A 14,849-nucleotide genomic window follows, 5' to 3' on the forward strand; every position below is an offset into this window, starting at 1 on the left:
TCAAATACAACAATAATTACATCACTAGTAGCAAAAGACAAATTACATAAGAAATTACTAACCTTGAATTACCTTTAGATTTGTAATCTCACCTTGTTTGACAGAGTCTCATGCTGATAACGTGTTATAAAATAATAAAGAACAAATAAAAAGAGTAGAGAGAGAAGAGAGAAAGAAAGAGAGACTTCTTTATTTCTTTTGAGGAATTATTGAGGGTTGAATTACAATAAACGAAAATCCTTTTATTTATAAGGGAAAACTAACCTTGGAATTTGTAATTTTTTCATAAATAGACATACACAATATATGGTAAAGTAAACATTCACTATATATGGTACATTTATAACAATATGAAATTATATGAGATGAAGCAGAAGTTTTTTTAGATATGCAATTTAGGATTTAAGTTAGTGTTTTTTTTTTTTTCTATAAATATAAAATCCTCTTAAGTTGTGAAAATTATTAAAATTTTCTTAATTATTTATCAATATTACAAAAATAAGCAAAGTTTATAACAAAAGTATGATACACTATCACAAAGCTATTTAAAAGAAAATACAACATTTTCTTATCAACTTTAGCTCAATAAAAAAGTAAAATTGAACATGAATTGTAGTGTATTACTCTTTAATATAAGACAATATCCTCACGTTAAGTATACATTTCTTGATCAGATGATCAAGAGGACGAACCAACATTGTTACATTGAAAATTTTTAAATCATGACATGAAATTTTCAAATCACACTTTTTGAAAAATTTAGCATTTCATGTCATGAGATGAAATCACACGTCCAAATGCTAATTTTATTTTATGATTTTAAATCGCAAAAATGAAATCGCATGTCCAAACGCCTATTTAATCTATCAACCAAACTTGTTAAAATATATCTACTAAGTAATCTCGTTATTATGATGCAAGATAACTTTTTTTATAAAAAAAGCAGATTTAACATATTATAACAGTCATATATATTTCATTCTAATGCATTAAGTTGAATTACTTACATTTACTTTTTAATTAAACTGTAGTGTAAATCTTAAAACTCATTATGGAGTAATATAGGTCTCTTCCCCAATCGAGCAATACTTCTGAATAACGTGTAAAGTTAAATTGGCTTCTGAAATCATGAAAAGTCATAAAAAGTGTATTAAAATGCTTAAATAAAATTATAGTACGTAATAGCCAAATATTCAGCGTGCAAGCAACAACTTCTGAGATATTATACAAAATTCTCTCCATGGAGAAATAATTTTTTAGTCCTTCACCATTTTTTTTAAAGTTTTATGTCATTTGTCATTTTATAAGAAATTTTCATTTTTATATTTAAGATTTCTTCAATTTACACATAGGAGATCTATTTTCTTCTAATCAAATTATAAGAGGCTACATTTTCTCCGAAGTACACTGAGTATCTATTTAGTTTACCTTGTAATTACTATCAGTTAGGCATTTGAGATAATCAAATATTTCTACTACTGATAAACAACGAGAGACGAGATAATCTAAGTACGTTTTTTCTTCAACGAATCTAATTACATTTCCAGAAATGAGGGAAGAAATAAAGTTAAAGACGAAACTCGTTGTAAAAGATATACTCCTTCAGCCCAAACTTAAGTGTTTTAGTTTGATTCGACATGAAATTTATTAAATAAAAAGAGACTTTTAAAATTTTGTTGTTATAAATTATAGATATGTGTAATGTATTAAAAAGTCTGTTGAATCTTGTGATTTTAAATTTTTTAGGATGTTTGAAGTGTCAATTACTAAGTGTAGCGAGTGATTCTTTTTTAGATAAATAAATTAAAAAAAAAAAAAGTAAGACACTAAAATTAAGACGAAAAAAAAAAAGAGAGAACAAATAGTAAGATTTGATTTGCCAGAAATAATCAGGAAAAACTAATCATTCAACGAAAACACAGAAGTTTGTCATTTCTTCAAGTACTCTGATTTAGGTCCATATTTAACAAAGTCATTCTTTAGTCCATAAATAGTTTCTTTCTGATTTTATTAATAGAATTTAAGTTATATATATTGGCAATATAAGTATATTATCAAACTTTTAAGCATTAATGTGACCTGTTATACAAGATTGTTTTCTCTCTGTCTTTTCTTCTTCTTTTAAGGTTATCAATTAATGTTTGTATAGGGAATCAGTTGCAATTGCCTTTTAATATACTTAGAATAAATACTCTTCTTTCTTATTTTAGTTCTCATGGAAATAGAGGCAAATATAAATATGCTGTCACATAAAGAGAATGGGAGACCCACCAATTAATCAATCAAATAGGAAAGAAAATAAAATGTAATGAACCGTCCAAATGACTTAGCCTTCTATACCAACATTAATAGTATGAAGATAATGCTCATAGGTCCCACTCCTCCTTGAATCTATAATTAGATGATGCATTGTGACAAGACAACCAATGTTAGCTTATATTATCCTCTTTAGCTTACAAAGAAAACAATGGTTAACACCTAATCATTTGAATATTTTAGTATTAATACAAGGTCTAAATTAGTTTGGTTTATTCGACATTTGTATAAAACAACAAACATTTCCTTTCCTTTCATTTATAATTTTTCTTCACTTCCTTCTTCCTCCATTATTTCTATTACTGCTAATAATGGCTGTGAGACACTCTCCATTTGCTGCTACTCTAATTTGGAAATCATCTTCCACCAAAAGGGGAAGACCTGCGCATAGAGTAGTGTTGGTGTGTTCAAGTGATCAAAATATTTCAATCAAAGCTACAAGTAACTCTACTGCTATTCAAATCAGATCAACATCAAGCCAAAAACTTAAGGTTTTCTTTATCTTCTGCAAGCAGAATAAGGGGTTCAACTGAATCCCCTTAGTCGGAAAGTTACCATTCCATGGCGCTACAAATGTTTATTAATCTGTTTTTCCCTTTGATAGGTATTTGAAGATCGGTCGACAGGGATAGTCTGTTATAGAGATGAGAATGGAGACATCACTTGTGAAGGATATGATGAAGGTCCTCGTTACTGCCAGCAATTGCCCAGATTTTCCTCTAAGTCAAGGTACATATGCAACATATACTATAATAGCGGTACATGAAGACTGACTATATTTGAGTATTTCATCTGGAAATGGACAAGTGGCTTATTATTATTATCTCTCTGTAAATATATATGCAGAGATGAAGAAATCATAGAACTCCTCCAAAGATGCTGGCTTCATATAGCTGATTCTGCAGAGTTCAATTAGATTCTCAGCACTTTCGTACTACTGACAATAACACAATGAAACAGTGATAGCTCGTTTCCGCGTCCTAGCTTGCTTGTTCAGTTGTTGCTGGAGTATGAGATAAAGGACCTTTCTTTTCAAGGTCCTAGTGTAAAATAGTCCAATGTTAAAAAAGCATTGATAATTAATTTTCTCATTGCAACCCATTGTTTTTGCTTCAATCTATTTTTCTCTCCCCTCACTAGTTACTGCAATACAATAAATACCAGATGGATCAGTATACATTAACATTTACAAGATTCAGTTATGAATTTAAGTGTCGGATAGGTACATGCGCAACCATTTGGACCACATGTCCAGCCTCCGAAGACTTCATTCCATCAGCTCTGTTTTCCGTTAAAGATTATACCGAGAACATGGAAATCAACCCGTTGGGAAGTTGAATGGAATAATTCACCTTTCCAAATCACAATAACAAAGAATACACGGAGGAAAGACTAGCTCGATACACTTGAAACTACACCACACCAGCTAAAGTGCTCCAAAATCATGCATTCTATAAAATTGACACTGATCCTTTGGAACTCATGTATACCTTGTATTTTACACTAGAAAAGGGGAAAATAAACATAACGAAACCAAAGAGATGTACAAAATATTTCCACGGAGGGGCACCTGAATTCTAAGCAGCAGAGACTTTCAACGAAATACAAGCCTCAACAGTGTCCGGACAAGAAATCGAGTGTTCTCCCATTTAGGGAGAACACAACTGGAACTGTGTTCCAAAAGAATGGGAATCAAATATAGGGGAGATGTATGAACCTGGGATACCGAATGCAAGAAACCCAATTATGTGGCTCAATATACAGACAAACAGATTTACAGAATCACCCAGCAGATCATCCACCTTGCATGTTCTCATCGCATAAATTAGTCTGCGATTTACTGGGAACAACAGACGGTGGTGACCACTGATCAGGGACCATCAGAAAATAGGTCGTCATGGCCTTCCGGAATCTCTTTTTGTACTGCTTAGGTGAGATTATAGTCGGCGATGCATTTTTGGGTCCACCAAGGATCCCAGAGGCCTTAACCCAAGTCTCCAGGTGCTTATCCCACGTATATTGTCTCATGAAGTCAATAATCCCAAGTACAAGCTCATTCTTCTCTTCATCAACCCCAACCAATAGTGAGTAATCCATCACATCAACTAACTGCAAGGATAATTTACTCAGTTAGTCAAGAACCTCACTAATCCTGACCACAGAAGGAATTTGTTAGGAAGTACACTTAGATGCCAACTATAAGAAAATGTAACATATACAACAGCATAATGGTCTTCAATAAAATGTCAAAAAAAGTTTATGTTCTTGAGAAAAGCAAAGTAAAATAGGAAAGAAACAAACTTTCTTGCATGTATTTATTTGAAATGGAAGGATAGTTGGCACTTCCTTCGAGATCTGCATTTTTTTGAAGGACTGATTTGCTCTGGAGGATATTGTTTCCAGAAAAAAGTATTTTAACCACTTTCTCACCCTTTCCCTACTAACCAAACACACAAAAAATAAAAAGGTTGACAATTTTAATATTCTAGCTCTTTCCTTTCCATTCTTGGCACCCAAACTGTGGTTTAGGTAGGACGAATATGAAGGGCTTTGGGTAAGGCAAGCATCTTAATCCTTATCTGGAAGGGAAGAAAAGGCAAAGTTTTAAAATGACCACCCCCATCTTGATTTTTCTGGACAATGGAAGATTTTGGAGGAGGGATTGAACTCCAAATCTCCACTTTATTACTGTCATAATGTCATCTGATTACTTATTTAGTTTTCGGTGCGGAATTGGGGGGGAGGGAATGATAAGGTTTGTTCAGTCTCAAACACCCCCAGATTCTGCTGGACCATCATCACTTGAATGACTCCTAATGGTCAACAAACGTGTATTGACCCCTCGCTCTTCCACACCCAATCTAGTAACAAACACAGATTAAGTTATTCTGAATTGATATGAGAATCTCACTGGTTGGAAGTGCTTCAATCAACTGCAATGCCCACTTACCAAGCTATGATGGGCCATCACAGAGAGAACACAGTACATGATCCAACCACAATAGGTGCACAGTAATGGAATGGACAGTAAATACATTATATGTAATCACAACATCCCAAACTTACAGCAAGAAAAGCAGTGTCATTCCATACAGCTCGCTCCAAAAGTCTTTTTGCTTTGTTTCCAACAAAAATAGGTGAAGTTGGCATTGATTCAATCAAGTTCTGATCCAGCAAGACTTTGTTGCTTCCACTGGAATCAGGATTGTAACGAGACCTCGCAGAACCTTTCAGGTCATAAAGCCTAGTCAGGTTCCTCCCAAATAGAAGGTTCTCCATAACTAGCACATCCATTTTAGATTCCTTTCCTCCTTTAAGATGCTTTGACGACACCTTCACAGAAACCAACAGAAATAAATACTCTAAACAGCCTGATAATAAAATCATATACTCACTCAACTATGCAGGCACTATGACTAGCCAAAATACACAGAAAGGAAAAAATGAAGAACTTGTTATTTTGTGAAAATATTTGCAAACATTGCAGCAACAAAAATGCACCTCATGTTTTGTGCCCCATGCATTTAATCAGTATCACCTTAAAGACTATAATATCATCGGTCTTTAGAGTTAGAAGACCATGATGAAAGTAAATACTAATCTCACAACCCATTAATCAAGAATCCATAATATCAATCCTGTTTCGCCACAGCGGAATTAATCTTTGCCTCATAATTCACAGCAATCAGGCCATTATCTGCGTTGCAAGTCTTGTCACGGAGAGCTTTATAAATCTAAATCAGCAATTTGAGAAGCTGAAGTAGTTAGCTTTTTATAAATACCTGATAGATCCCCAGAATTTTTGCCAAGCAAGTTGGACTCCCCGAGATTATTGATTCAGAAAGATATTTGAAATATGCAGGAGCAAATTTCATAAATGATTCCAGCTCTGTCTTTGTCACTTGCTTGATAATAAATCGGTCATCCAAGGTTTTAGCAAAGAAAACGTTGCTCTTGCCTCCTTGGGCTCCCCACTTCTTACAGCGGCTAAGAGATCTTATGAAATCCATCTCTGAAGGACAACATATCCGCCTCAAGGCTTCAAAGCGCTTTGCATAATAACAAGTCACTGAGTACTTCACTTTCCCTAGCGATCCATCATCTGCAAAAGAAACCCTGGCATGCAATGTCTTTGCATATGAGAGTGGATCCAAATCAAAAGAGCTGCGAGAAACGGACAAGGACAAGAGACTCTCATCCATAGATCCAAGACTTTTGTAGGATTCTAAAACCATTTCATCAATTGATTGAGGGGACTGCAGATTACTGGAATCTAGTGACTGGAAAGAAAAGCTAGAGTCCAAAGTAGCATCCTTAGATTTCTCAAGCTCATCAGATAATTGGGAATGATAATCATGAGATACTAGGGCATAAGATATAATACTAGTGGGCTCATCATCATACACTGGTATAACAGTATCGTTAACCCCAACAGGTAGGAGCAATCTTGCTCCACTTTGGGCATCTGACTCCCGAAATGATGAAATGTATACTGGATTATATGCCCCAAGTGGATCCAATTTCTGAGCACTTGGTAAGAAGTTTTTGTTCAGCGTCCGATAGAAGCTAATAAAAGGCATACCTAACCAGCTTCTAGCATCTTCCATGTTTTCAGAGCCTTTAGAGGATAACAGAGGAAGAGACTGAGACACCTTTGTCCCACTGTGTTCATCCACCCCATGGTCATTGGTATACACTTTTTCTGCCATTCCAGTAGTCAACGTATCCACCAGAAGTGGCTCAGAAGTTTTGCAGGTACCACCCTTAATAACTCCAACACCGGAAGTTGTTTCACCAGTCCAAGCAGCGTCAAGAGTATCTGACAAACTCTCCATGTTTGGGAACTGCCCATCGGATAGTGCTCTTCGCCCCTGTAATATGGATTCTTCGGGATGTGATCCGCAGAAACTTTTTGTTGAAACAGGATGACCAGGTGGTTTTTCGATTGCACAATCAGCATCAAAACCAATTACAGATTCTTGATGAACAGCATCCACATGACTGAATTGGCTAACACTTTTTGCGTCATCCCCATTTTCACCAGCCTTTAAAATTGCAGAAAGAGATTCAGAGCTATTAAGTCCTTTGCTGGGATCAGAACAATTATCTAGATCAGTGGACTTATCACTACAAACCAATGGTTTCTCAGGTTCCAGAGAGATGACATCTCCATTAATCCAATGAGCCTTGTCATCCATACTGGCTGCATATACTAGACGGTGGTCCCAAACATAAGATTGAAAAAGGAGCTGTCTTCTCAGTCGATTGATCTCCAAAATATCAACAGATTGACCCTTTTTCACTTCCTTCGAAAGCATTCTCTGAAGAGATTCCTGCTAATATCAAAACTAGATTAGTAATATCCTCCAAAACAGCATTGGAATCAAACCCTTCGAGAATTCAGCTTTTCTGTTTAAATTAATGGACGGTAAGATCAGGACACACATGTTAAGCTCAACAATCATGCAAATGGTTAACAGAAAGCAAACAATACAGTATCTGATGCATCAGACCGTGTCGGTAGACAAATGCAACACGGCCAGCAGAGAAGACAGTTTCACCACAGTTTGTCTTCCACAAGCATGACAGGTTATAAACCCACAATCAAACCAACATAAGGAATTATATAGAGATCTATATGTCAGAGAGGTTTCTGATCAGTCAACTGAAGATAAAATTAGTGGTGCACTTAAGTGTAATTACTAGTAGTCAACATCCAACAAATGCAGAGAGGTAACGGTAGGGAGAGATCTGCAGGACCATGTAGGTTAAACAGTGGTCAATTAGTGATCACTGAACCATATTTACAAGTCCAATTCATTGGTTCATACCTCAAATTCTTCTTTCTCCTTCTGCAACAACCCTTCCAAATCAGAAATCCGACGTCTTGCTTCAGGTACATTAATGCTGCTGTTAAGTTGTCTCCCAGATTTCTTCTCTACCAAAAGCCGAATAGCATTCAGAACCTCAGAGAACAAAAGTTCAGCTCGGAAAATGACCTGCTTATATTAAAAAAACAAATCAGTAAAGGGAGAGATTCCAGCTACTCAAAATCCAAAAAGTCACATTCTTCACACCTCATTCACTTCATGTTGTATCCATTCCTGATTATCATAGTTGAAATCCAGTTTTGAGGGAGGAAGGTATACTGAGTGAACATCAATGGATGCATAGCGAAAGCAAGCAACCATTTTCCCATAGCTGCAAAAGTTCCAAAGTGAGTATTGAAAATATACTCAACTGAGTTTCATCATAGCTTAGTCAAACATTATTAGACCAATAACGTTTGAAATCATGTCAACATATTAAATATCATGCATGACTACGAAGGACAAAGCGTTTCATACTACCAAGAGAGTAAGATCATACCCATAAAACCGAAGACAATCTCTATGTAAAGAATGACCACAGCTTGCCACCCTACTTGCTGCTGCATGGTTTGAAAAACTAAGTTCCAGAAACTTCCCAAAGGACAAGCCCCAAGCAGCATCAGACATCACTACTCTTCGAGTTGCCGGAGGGAAGCCCTTATTATCACGTGGACATTTAAGGCATCTGTGCCACATCCATATTTTTCCTTCCTTTTCACCAGGCAAAAGAATTTCCAGCAGCTTCTTAACAGAAATAGTTAGAGTACCCTGTCGGTGAGTATAACACTGAACATGAGCTTCCGAAGGCATCTCACATGAACGGCACCTGTAACTCTGAGAATACAAATTGAAAAGAAAAAAAAGTGAAGATCCTTTCAGTCACTTTAAGCATATCAATAATGATTCTAGCATAAAAAGAGAGAGAGAGAGAGAGAGAGATTACTTGATCAAACAAATGGTCCCGAAGAAAACGACCCAATGGCTTATCGAAGTTCCCATAATATTTAATCCGAAAGAGATGAGACCTTTCACAGACAGTTCCCTTCCAAACACATCGGGACGACAAGGAAACCAAAATGCTTTGATTGTCAGATGGAGATGGAGATGGAGATGGAGATGGAGATGGAGGGAACTCTTCCTTGGAAGAAGTCAATTCATCAGGAATGTCTTTCCCATCTAGTTGCAAATGACTTTGATTCACATCCATAGCATTGCATTCATTTGGAACACTCTGTGACAGCATGCCTTGATCAACATCCTGTGAAGGACCAAAATTAGTAGAAAGGAACTTGTATCCTTGAGCATCTTCTACATCGTTGGCTACTGATGCCTTTGCCACATAGCACTTCATCATATCTGTAATACCTTTGTCGGATTCATGATCAAGAAAGGGCTTGCAGAAGGAAGACATGGTATTTTTAGCAGCACACAAGCCAGGAGACTCTGACACACCCATTTTCTGAGCACAAATGCTGGCAGCCTTGACCATGTCGGTTGGCGGAGCACTCATTGACCTTTGTGGCTCACTACCAGATAGGGGGCCTTGAGTTTTTTCACTGGCAGGAATCGTAAAACCAGGTATAGTTGAGATGGATCTGTCGATTGTTGATGGTGTATCCGGAAGTGCCACCGTTATCGGAGAATTAAAAGGAAGTTCAGGAAGAGAGGCTCCTTCATCAGCAAGAAATGATGTTTCTAAAGCCAAATGATAAGCCGCAAAAATAGAATATTGAACCACACGCTTCACTTTCTTCAATTCATCCCCATTTGCACCACGGAGTAATATCTGAGACAACCCATGCAAAGAAAGTCAATTAAATATTTCAATATCCTGGGGAATACTGCAAAGATTTTATGTTAATGGAATTTGGTCTTTGTCAAAAAGTAGGCTTTCAGATAACTATTTAGATCATTGCTAGTCAATAGATAGCTATCCACTTATGTTCTTATTCTTCTTGTATTTATAATAAACTTACGGTGCATCCCAGTGGCTTTGGACAGCCTTCAAAGTACATCAGTGTCTTTACCAGCTTCTTTCCAATCTCTCCAGCTGTACCATGTTCTTCCAAAAACTTCTGAACATGAAACATATCACAGTATCCCATCTTTTGAGATGATAGATGATCTACTGAATGAACTATTTGACCACCAGTGCAGCGAGCTATACGCTCCAAGACTGGCTTTTTGATATTTAAGACAAGTGATATGTCTTTTTCCAAGAGGTACTCCTGTGCATAGCGAGAAACAGATTTTTCCACCAGAAGGACATCTGGATTGTGTGCATCAATTTTGGCAACAGCCATCTTCAGATGATCCATTTCCTGAAGAGCAATAAATATTTATAAGCACAAAGAGCTTAACATTATCTGTTAAAAAGTCACGGAAGTAAAGGTAAAAAAATCATCAAAACCTGCTGCAACAATGTATCGAAACTTGATAAGTGGTTAGAGACACGCTGGTACTCGAGAGCACCTTCAAGGATTAATATGCGGGCTTTATCTATTTTTGATGTCATTCGCCGATGAGCTACATTTTTCTTGCAGACAACTCCTTTCACCACAGCACTATGTAAAGGGAAGGAAACATGCTCAGATGAGAGAAGATATGTCCAAAAATTTATACAAAAACAAAAGGAGGCGAAGAAGTGCAGATAGAACTCAAGAAGAAGAAGAAGAAGAAGAAGAGGAGGCAAGAACATAATCACAAGAAATAAAAGCTTCCCAATTATGTCGCACCGTGTTTACAGCTAGCACAATAAGACAAGCTGATCATAGGAAGGAAGCAAACCCAATTCCAAAAACCTCTTTACTCATTGTAATGCTATAACCACTATACCAAATATTAGTCGAGGACAACCACAATCTCTCACTAACTCACCAGAAACAAATGGCTCACATACAAGGAGGGAGGGAGGGGGGAGACAGACAGATAGTGAGAGATTGTACATACACATAGAGGACCCACAATAATGCTCCGATTCTCCAATTTCAGAAGATGTTTTGCTAATAATCCTAACTCCATGTAATATAAGAGGCAAAAATCAAACAAAGAACTGAGCAACACAGTGCACCAAAATGAAATTTTTTATTTTGTTTACCTGTCACTACGACGCCCAGATGCAATGCATTTCACCTTCACATATCCCCCAGGGTCCATTCCCCCACCTTTGCTAGTGTCTGGCTTCAAAAGTGTTGCAGCTTCCCACGATAGGGATGTAACTATCTCCAACCAACTCTCTTTGTCGTCTTCCTCACCAATGACAAGTTTCTCAACCTGCATAAGCTGAGATACTAAAGCCCTGAAGTGGCCATCAACAACATTCTTAACTACCTTCTTTTGCTCCTCATTTGACCTGTCCCTACCTCTATGCTCACCACTTCCAAAACTGCTTGACGCATGTAAATATCCCCACTCTCCTGCAGCATCTCCATCATCATCATCAAACAGCAGTCCTTCCCGTTCATCTTCTTCATCTTCTGGTTCAGGTGGGAGCCACAGAACTCCACTGCTTTCAAAATCCACAGGTTCCAGATTAGCATCTTGTGCAGCATATAGGGATGATGAAGCTTCACTTTCATCACCAATATCCTGTTTTACAATCTGCTGTACTTCTTCAGAAGCTTGGGGATCAAAATTATTTTGCGAGGACAACCTGCTCAGACTTTTTTCATCAGTAGCTTCCCCATTAGGATGAACTTTATGTGATCCGTAGTCCTTATCAATGTCATCATAGTCAACATAACTAAAGTATCCATTAGTCTTAGAATAATGTTTTCCTTGGGAATCTAACTGGTAAACACCATACTCATCATCTTCGTCATAACTCCTGATTCCAGAATATAACAGGAAACAGTTAACTAAAGTGAAATACATGTGCGACCAAAAGTAGCAAGAAGGGCAGTCAAATAGAGGAAATCAAACTTTAAAAATTAAAAAAATCTCAACTAGAAAAGTGGACCTGGAAACGAGTTCAGAAAAGCAACAAGGAAAAAACATTGTTCTCAATGAAACCCATCTTTCATCAGATCATTAGAAAAGGGGATTTAGGTTTCCTATTTTCATGTCTAGACTCATGAGCTCAGACAAATTGAGGAAAGAAAGAAATATCTATAGCAAATGAAAACATATAAATTCTCCTTTCTCTATTCAGCTTATAATTTATTAGGGTTAATGGAGATTGGTCAGGTACTATCGCTGGATAATTATCATGCAAGCTGCATGTAAGAATAGCATCAGATTTCCTCTGACTGGTCACTGCTTGGACATAGCTGGCCTTGGGTAAACGAAGGCTTGCAATGACAACATATGTGCCACCATAAGGGCCTTGACCAGGCAGCAAATCACAACATGGCATTTATAATATTGCTTCTGATATTCCTTGTTAAAGTATTTCAACAAAAGCGCATAATTTTTTTGAGAAAGCGCATAATATTTCTACTTTTCTTTTTTATAATACTCCATTTAAGAAGGAAAAGTATTTCAATTATGGGTTTAATTAATGCCACTTTTGGCATAGAGGAAAATTGTAGAATCAAATCTAATAAAGAGGGCAAAGCCTGAGGGTGATCGATCACAAATATCTCTAATAGGCCAATCTACCTCATTCACTATCCAATAAAAAGATGCCTAAACCTTTAGGCAGTCTACCAATTAACATTTGAAAAGAAAGAAACGACAATTGTTGCAACTTCCCAAGGTGAAAAATCAGTAAGGATGTGAAGAAAAGTACCTAGTTGTGCAAAATGAAAACTGGTTTGTCGACAGGTCCCCAACCCTTGTATCAGCAGGATCAGTGCTCCCTCTTGCTGTGGCAACACTATTTTGACTGACCAAAGAAGATTCCATTACTGGTGATTGGAGTGGACTAAGTACAGAAGAGTGTGGTACTGAAGTAATGGAAATGCTAGCACTGTCACCAGTTCCACTAGATTTGCTGCTGATAAAACTAGCCGCGGAAAGGAAACTATTGGAATCCAGGTTAGAGACCTGAATAGCATGATTCAAACTTTGCTGCCATTGCTTGAAACAGAAATGACAGACCCTGACCTTTTCACACTCCTCTTTCAGTAACCCTGGTTCGCGAGGTGGTACAGGAACAGAATTAGATGTGCACTTTGCACAGAAAACACGTCCACAAAGTCTACAATGATGCCTACGGTTAAACAACGTGAACAAAGAATCACACTCATAACACACCCTACAACTCTGATCGGGCATCCAAAAATCCCGCGACACTTCCACAGAAGAATCCCGCTTAGGGATCCACGATTTCAGCAACCCTAACAGATCAAGGGATGTCCTATCCATCGACAAACGACACCTTCTATCCCACTCATTTCCACAATCATTCGGTCACGACCCTCATATCCAATTCCAGCTACCAAATTTCCCTCAACAAAATGCTTCTGATCCAAACAACAGTACAAAACCTTTAACTCAACAAGTTGACCTCACAAAGTCTTAGTAGAACCCTAGATGGCTCAACAATCAGCAACTCAAATTACTTCAACAGCCTACTAACAAGGGGCGGCAGATCGAACAGGTTGATCAACCCAAAATTCACAATTTGGAATCTAAAGCAATCCAATTTTAGATAAGTAAACCTTTATATATAGCGCAGACAGTATCTATGATGAGGTGAACAACACGCAATTCTCGATAAAACCCAACTGTCGTCAAATGACTCCGACGCGGAATCCATAAAAGCCCCAATCAAGTAAAAACCCCATCTTTGTCTCGCCCTAATTAAACAATTCGCTCCTGAAAATGAAACATTGAATAAAATATACATATTAATGCTTCACCAACAAAATACATCTCAATAAATACCGTCATCACGTTATGTAAATAAATTACTACTTAAACTAAACAATTTTTTTTTACAGAATTTAGTTAACTGGATAACACAGCCGCCATGAGTTTACCTTTGTACGCCAATCAAAAATCAATCAATCAATCAATGAGCAGGTGAAAACAAAAATACCAGAGAAACCTTCAATTTGACTGCGCCATGGTTTATGCAGTTTGGGGATTGTGTCTCACGCGCCCACAACAACTTGCCAATAAATAATTAAAATAAATGATTTACTCTATTTTATAGTACTACGTCAGTCAAATCATCCATTTTTTTTAATTTTTTTTTAAGTAGTCTCTCTTTTTTCCATTTTGGGTTGGCTATTTCCTAGAAACTGGAGTAAATCTTTATAGAAAATCAGTAATCTTTTGGCTGATACAAAGTCAAACTTTATTGAAAAATCTTTTCTTTATTTCAATTTATTTGTAAGTTTTAATTTGATATAAAATTTATCATGCTAATTTAAAATTTTATAAAGTACATCAAATATTTTTCATTTTATAATTTTAAATATTTGAAAATTAAAAATAAAATAAGTAAATTGAAACCAATGGCACTTGTTAAAACGTGAAGTATCGATTACGACTTACGCCGTAACGCGTAGTGACTAATAGGTGGACAAAATATTTACAACTGGAGCTGTGTATTGAAAATTTTAGTGGTTCATTTAGATTGAGTCTCTCAGTCTACATTCTACAAAAATAAAACAAGAAAATAAAATGTATCACTTTTTTGCTATAAAAGTAAAACTGAAAGTGACTTGGTTATGCCAGCATAGTTGTAGAATGTGATCCAAACCGAATCAAAAT

At 36.6% G+C, this 14,849-nt stretch overlaps 2 protein-coding genes across 4 annotated transcripts; one reads left to right on the forward strand and one right to left on the reverse strand.

Moving 5' to 3' along the window:
• Positions 1–2,468: 2,468 nt before the first annotated feature.
• On the forward strand, positions 2,469–3,415 carry LOC107861645. Its single transcript, XM_016706947.2, has 3 exons — positions 2,469–2,807; positions 2,921–3,045; positions 3,163–3,415. Exons 1-3 carry the CDS (start codon positions 2,628–2,630, stop codon positions 3,230–3,232), a joined length of 375 nt encoding a protein of 124 aa, XP_016562433.2. The 5' UTR covers positions 2,469–2,627; the 3' UTR covers positions 3,233–3,415.
• Positions 3,416–3,748: 333 nt separating this feature from the next.
• Positions 3,749–14,333, reverse strand: LOC107861644 (1-phosphatidylinositol-3-phosphate 5-kinase FAB1B). Of its 3 annotated transcripts, none has more exons than XM_016706944.2 (12): positions 14,170–14,333; positions 12,916–13,946; positions 11,284–12,012; positions 10,597–10,750; positions 10,163–10,507; positions 9,130–9,972; positions 8,686–9,020; positions 8,394–8,517; positions 8,148–8,315; positions 6,099–7,652; positions 5,383–5,649; positions 3,749–4,425 (listed from the first exon to the last, which is right to left on the reverse strand). In XM_016706944.2, the coding sequence occupies exons 2-12, from the start codon at positions 13,491–13,493 to the stop codon at positions 4,111–4,113; spliced, it is 5,412 nt and encodes a 1,803-aa protein (XP_016562430.2). In that variant the 5' UTR covers positions 13,494–13,946; positions 14,170–14,333; the 3' UTR covers positions 3,749–4,110. The 3 variants fall into 3 exon arrangements, with proteins under 3 accessions (XP_016562430.2, XP_016562429.2, XP_016562431.2); XM_016706943.2 differs by having other exon boundaries at positions 14,111–14,333; XM_016706945.2 differs by having other exon boundaries at positions 6,099–7,649; positions 14,111–14,327.
• Between the last annotated feature and the right edge of the window lie 516 nt (positions 14,334–14,849).

The sequence above is a fragment of the Capsicum annuum genome, chromosome 3, assembly GCF_002878395.1.
Source record: "Capsicum annuum cultivar UCD-10X-F1 chromosome 3, UCD10Xv1.1, whole genome shotgun sequence".
NCBI lineage: Eukaryota > Viridiplantae > Streptophyta > Magnoliopsida > Solanales > Solanaceae > Capsicum > Capsicum annuum.

Excerpts from the sequence above, each read along its gene's own strand:
- LOC107861645 (XM_016706947.2), top strand. The coding sequence starts at position 2,628 with ATGGCTGTGAGACACTCTCCATTTGCTGCTACTCTAATTTGGAAATCA. Across the intron at positions 2,808-2,920 it reads CATCAAGCCAAAAACTTAAG|GTATTTGAAGATCGGTCGAC; the intron begins GTTTTCTTTATC and ends TCCCTTTGATAG. Across the intron at positions 3,046-3,162 it reads AGATTTTCCTCTAAGTCAAG|AGATGAAGAAATCATAGAAC; the intron begins GTACATATGCAA and ends ATATATATGCAG.
- LOC107861644 (XM_016706944.2), bottom strand. The coding sequence starts at position 13,493 with ATGGATAGGACATCCCTTGATCTGTTAGGGTTGCTGAAATCGTGGATC. Across the intron at positions 9,973-10,162 it reads CAAAGCCACTGGGATGCACC|ATATTACTCCGTGGTGCAAA; the intron begins GTAAGTTTATTA and ends GGGTTGTCTCAG. Across the intron at positions 7,653-8,147 it reads AGGAGAAAGAAGAATTTGAG|CAGGAATCTCTTCAGAGAAT; the intron begins GTATGAACCAAT and ends TTTTGATATTAG.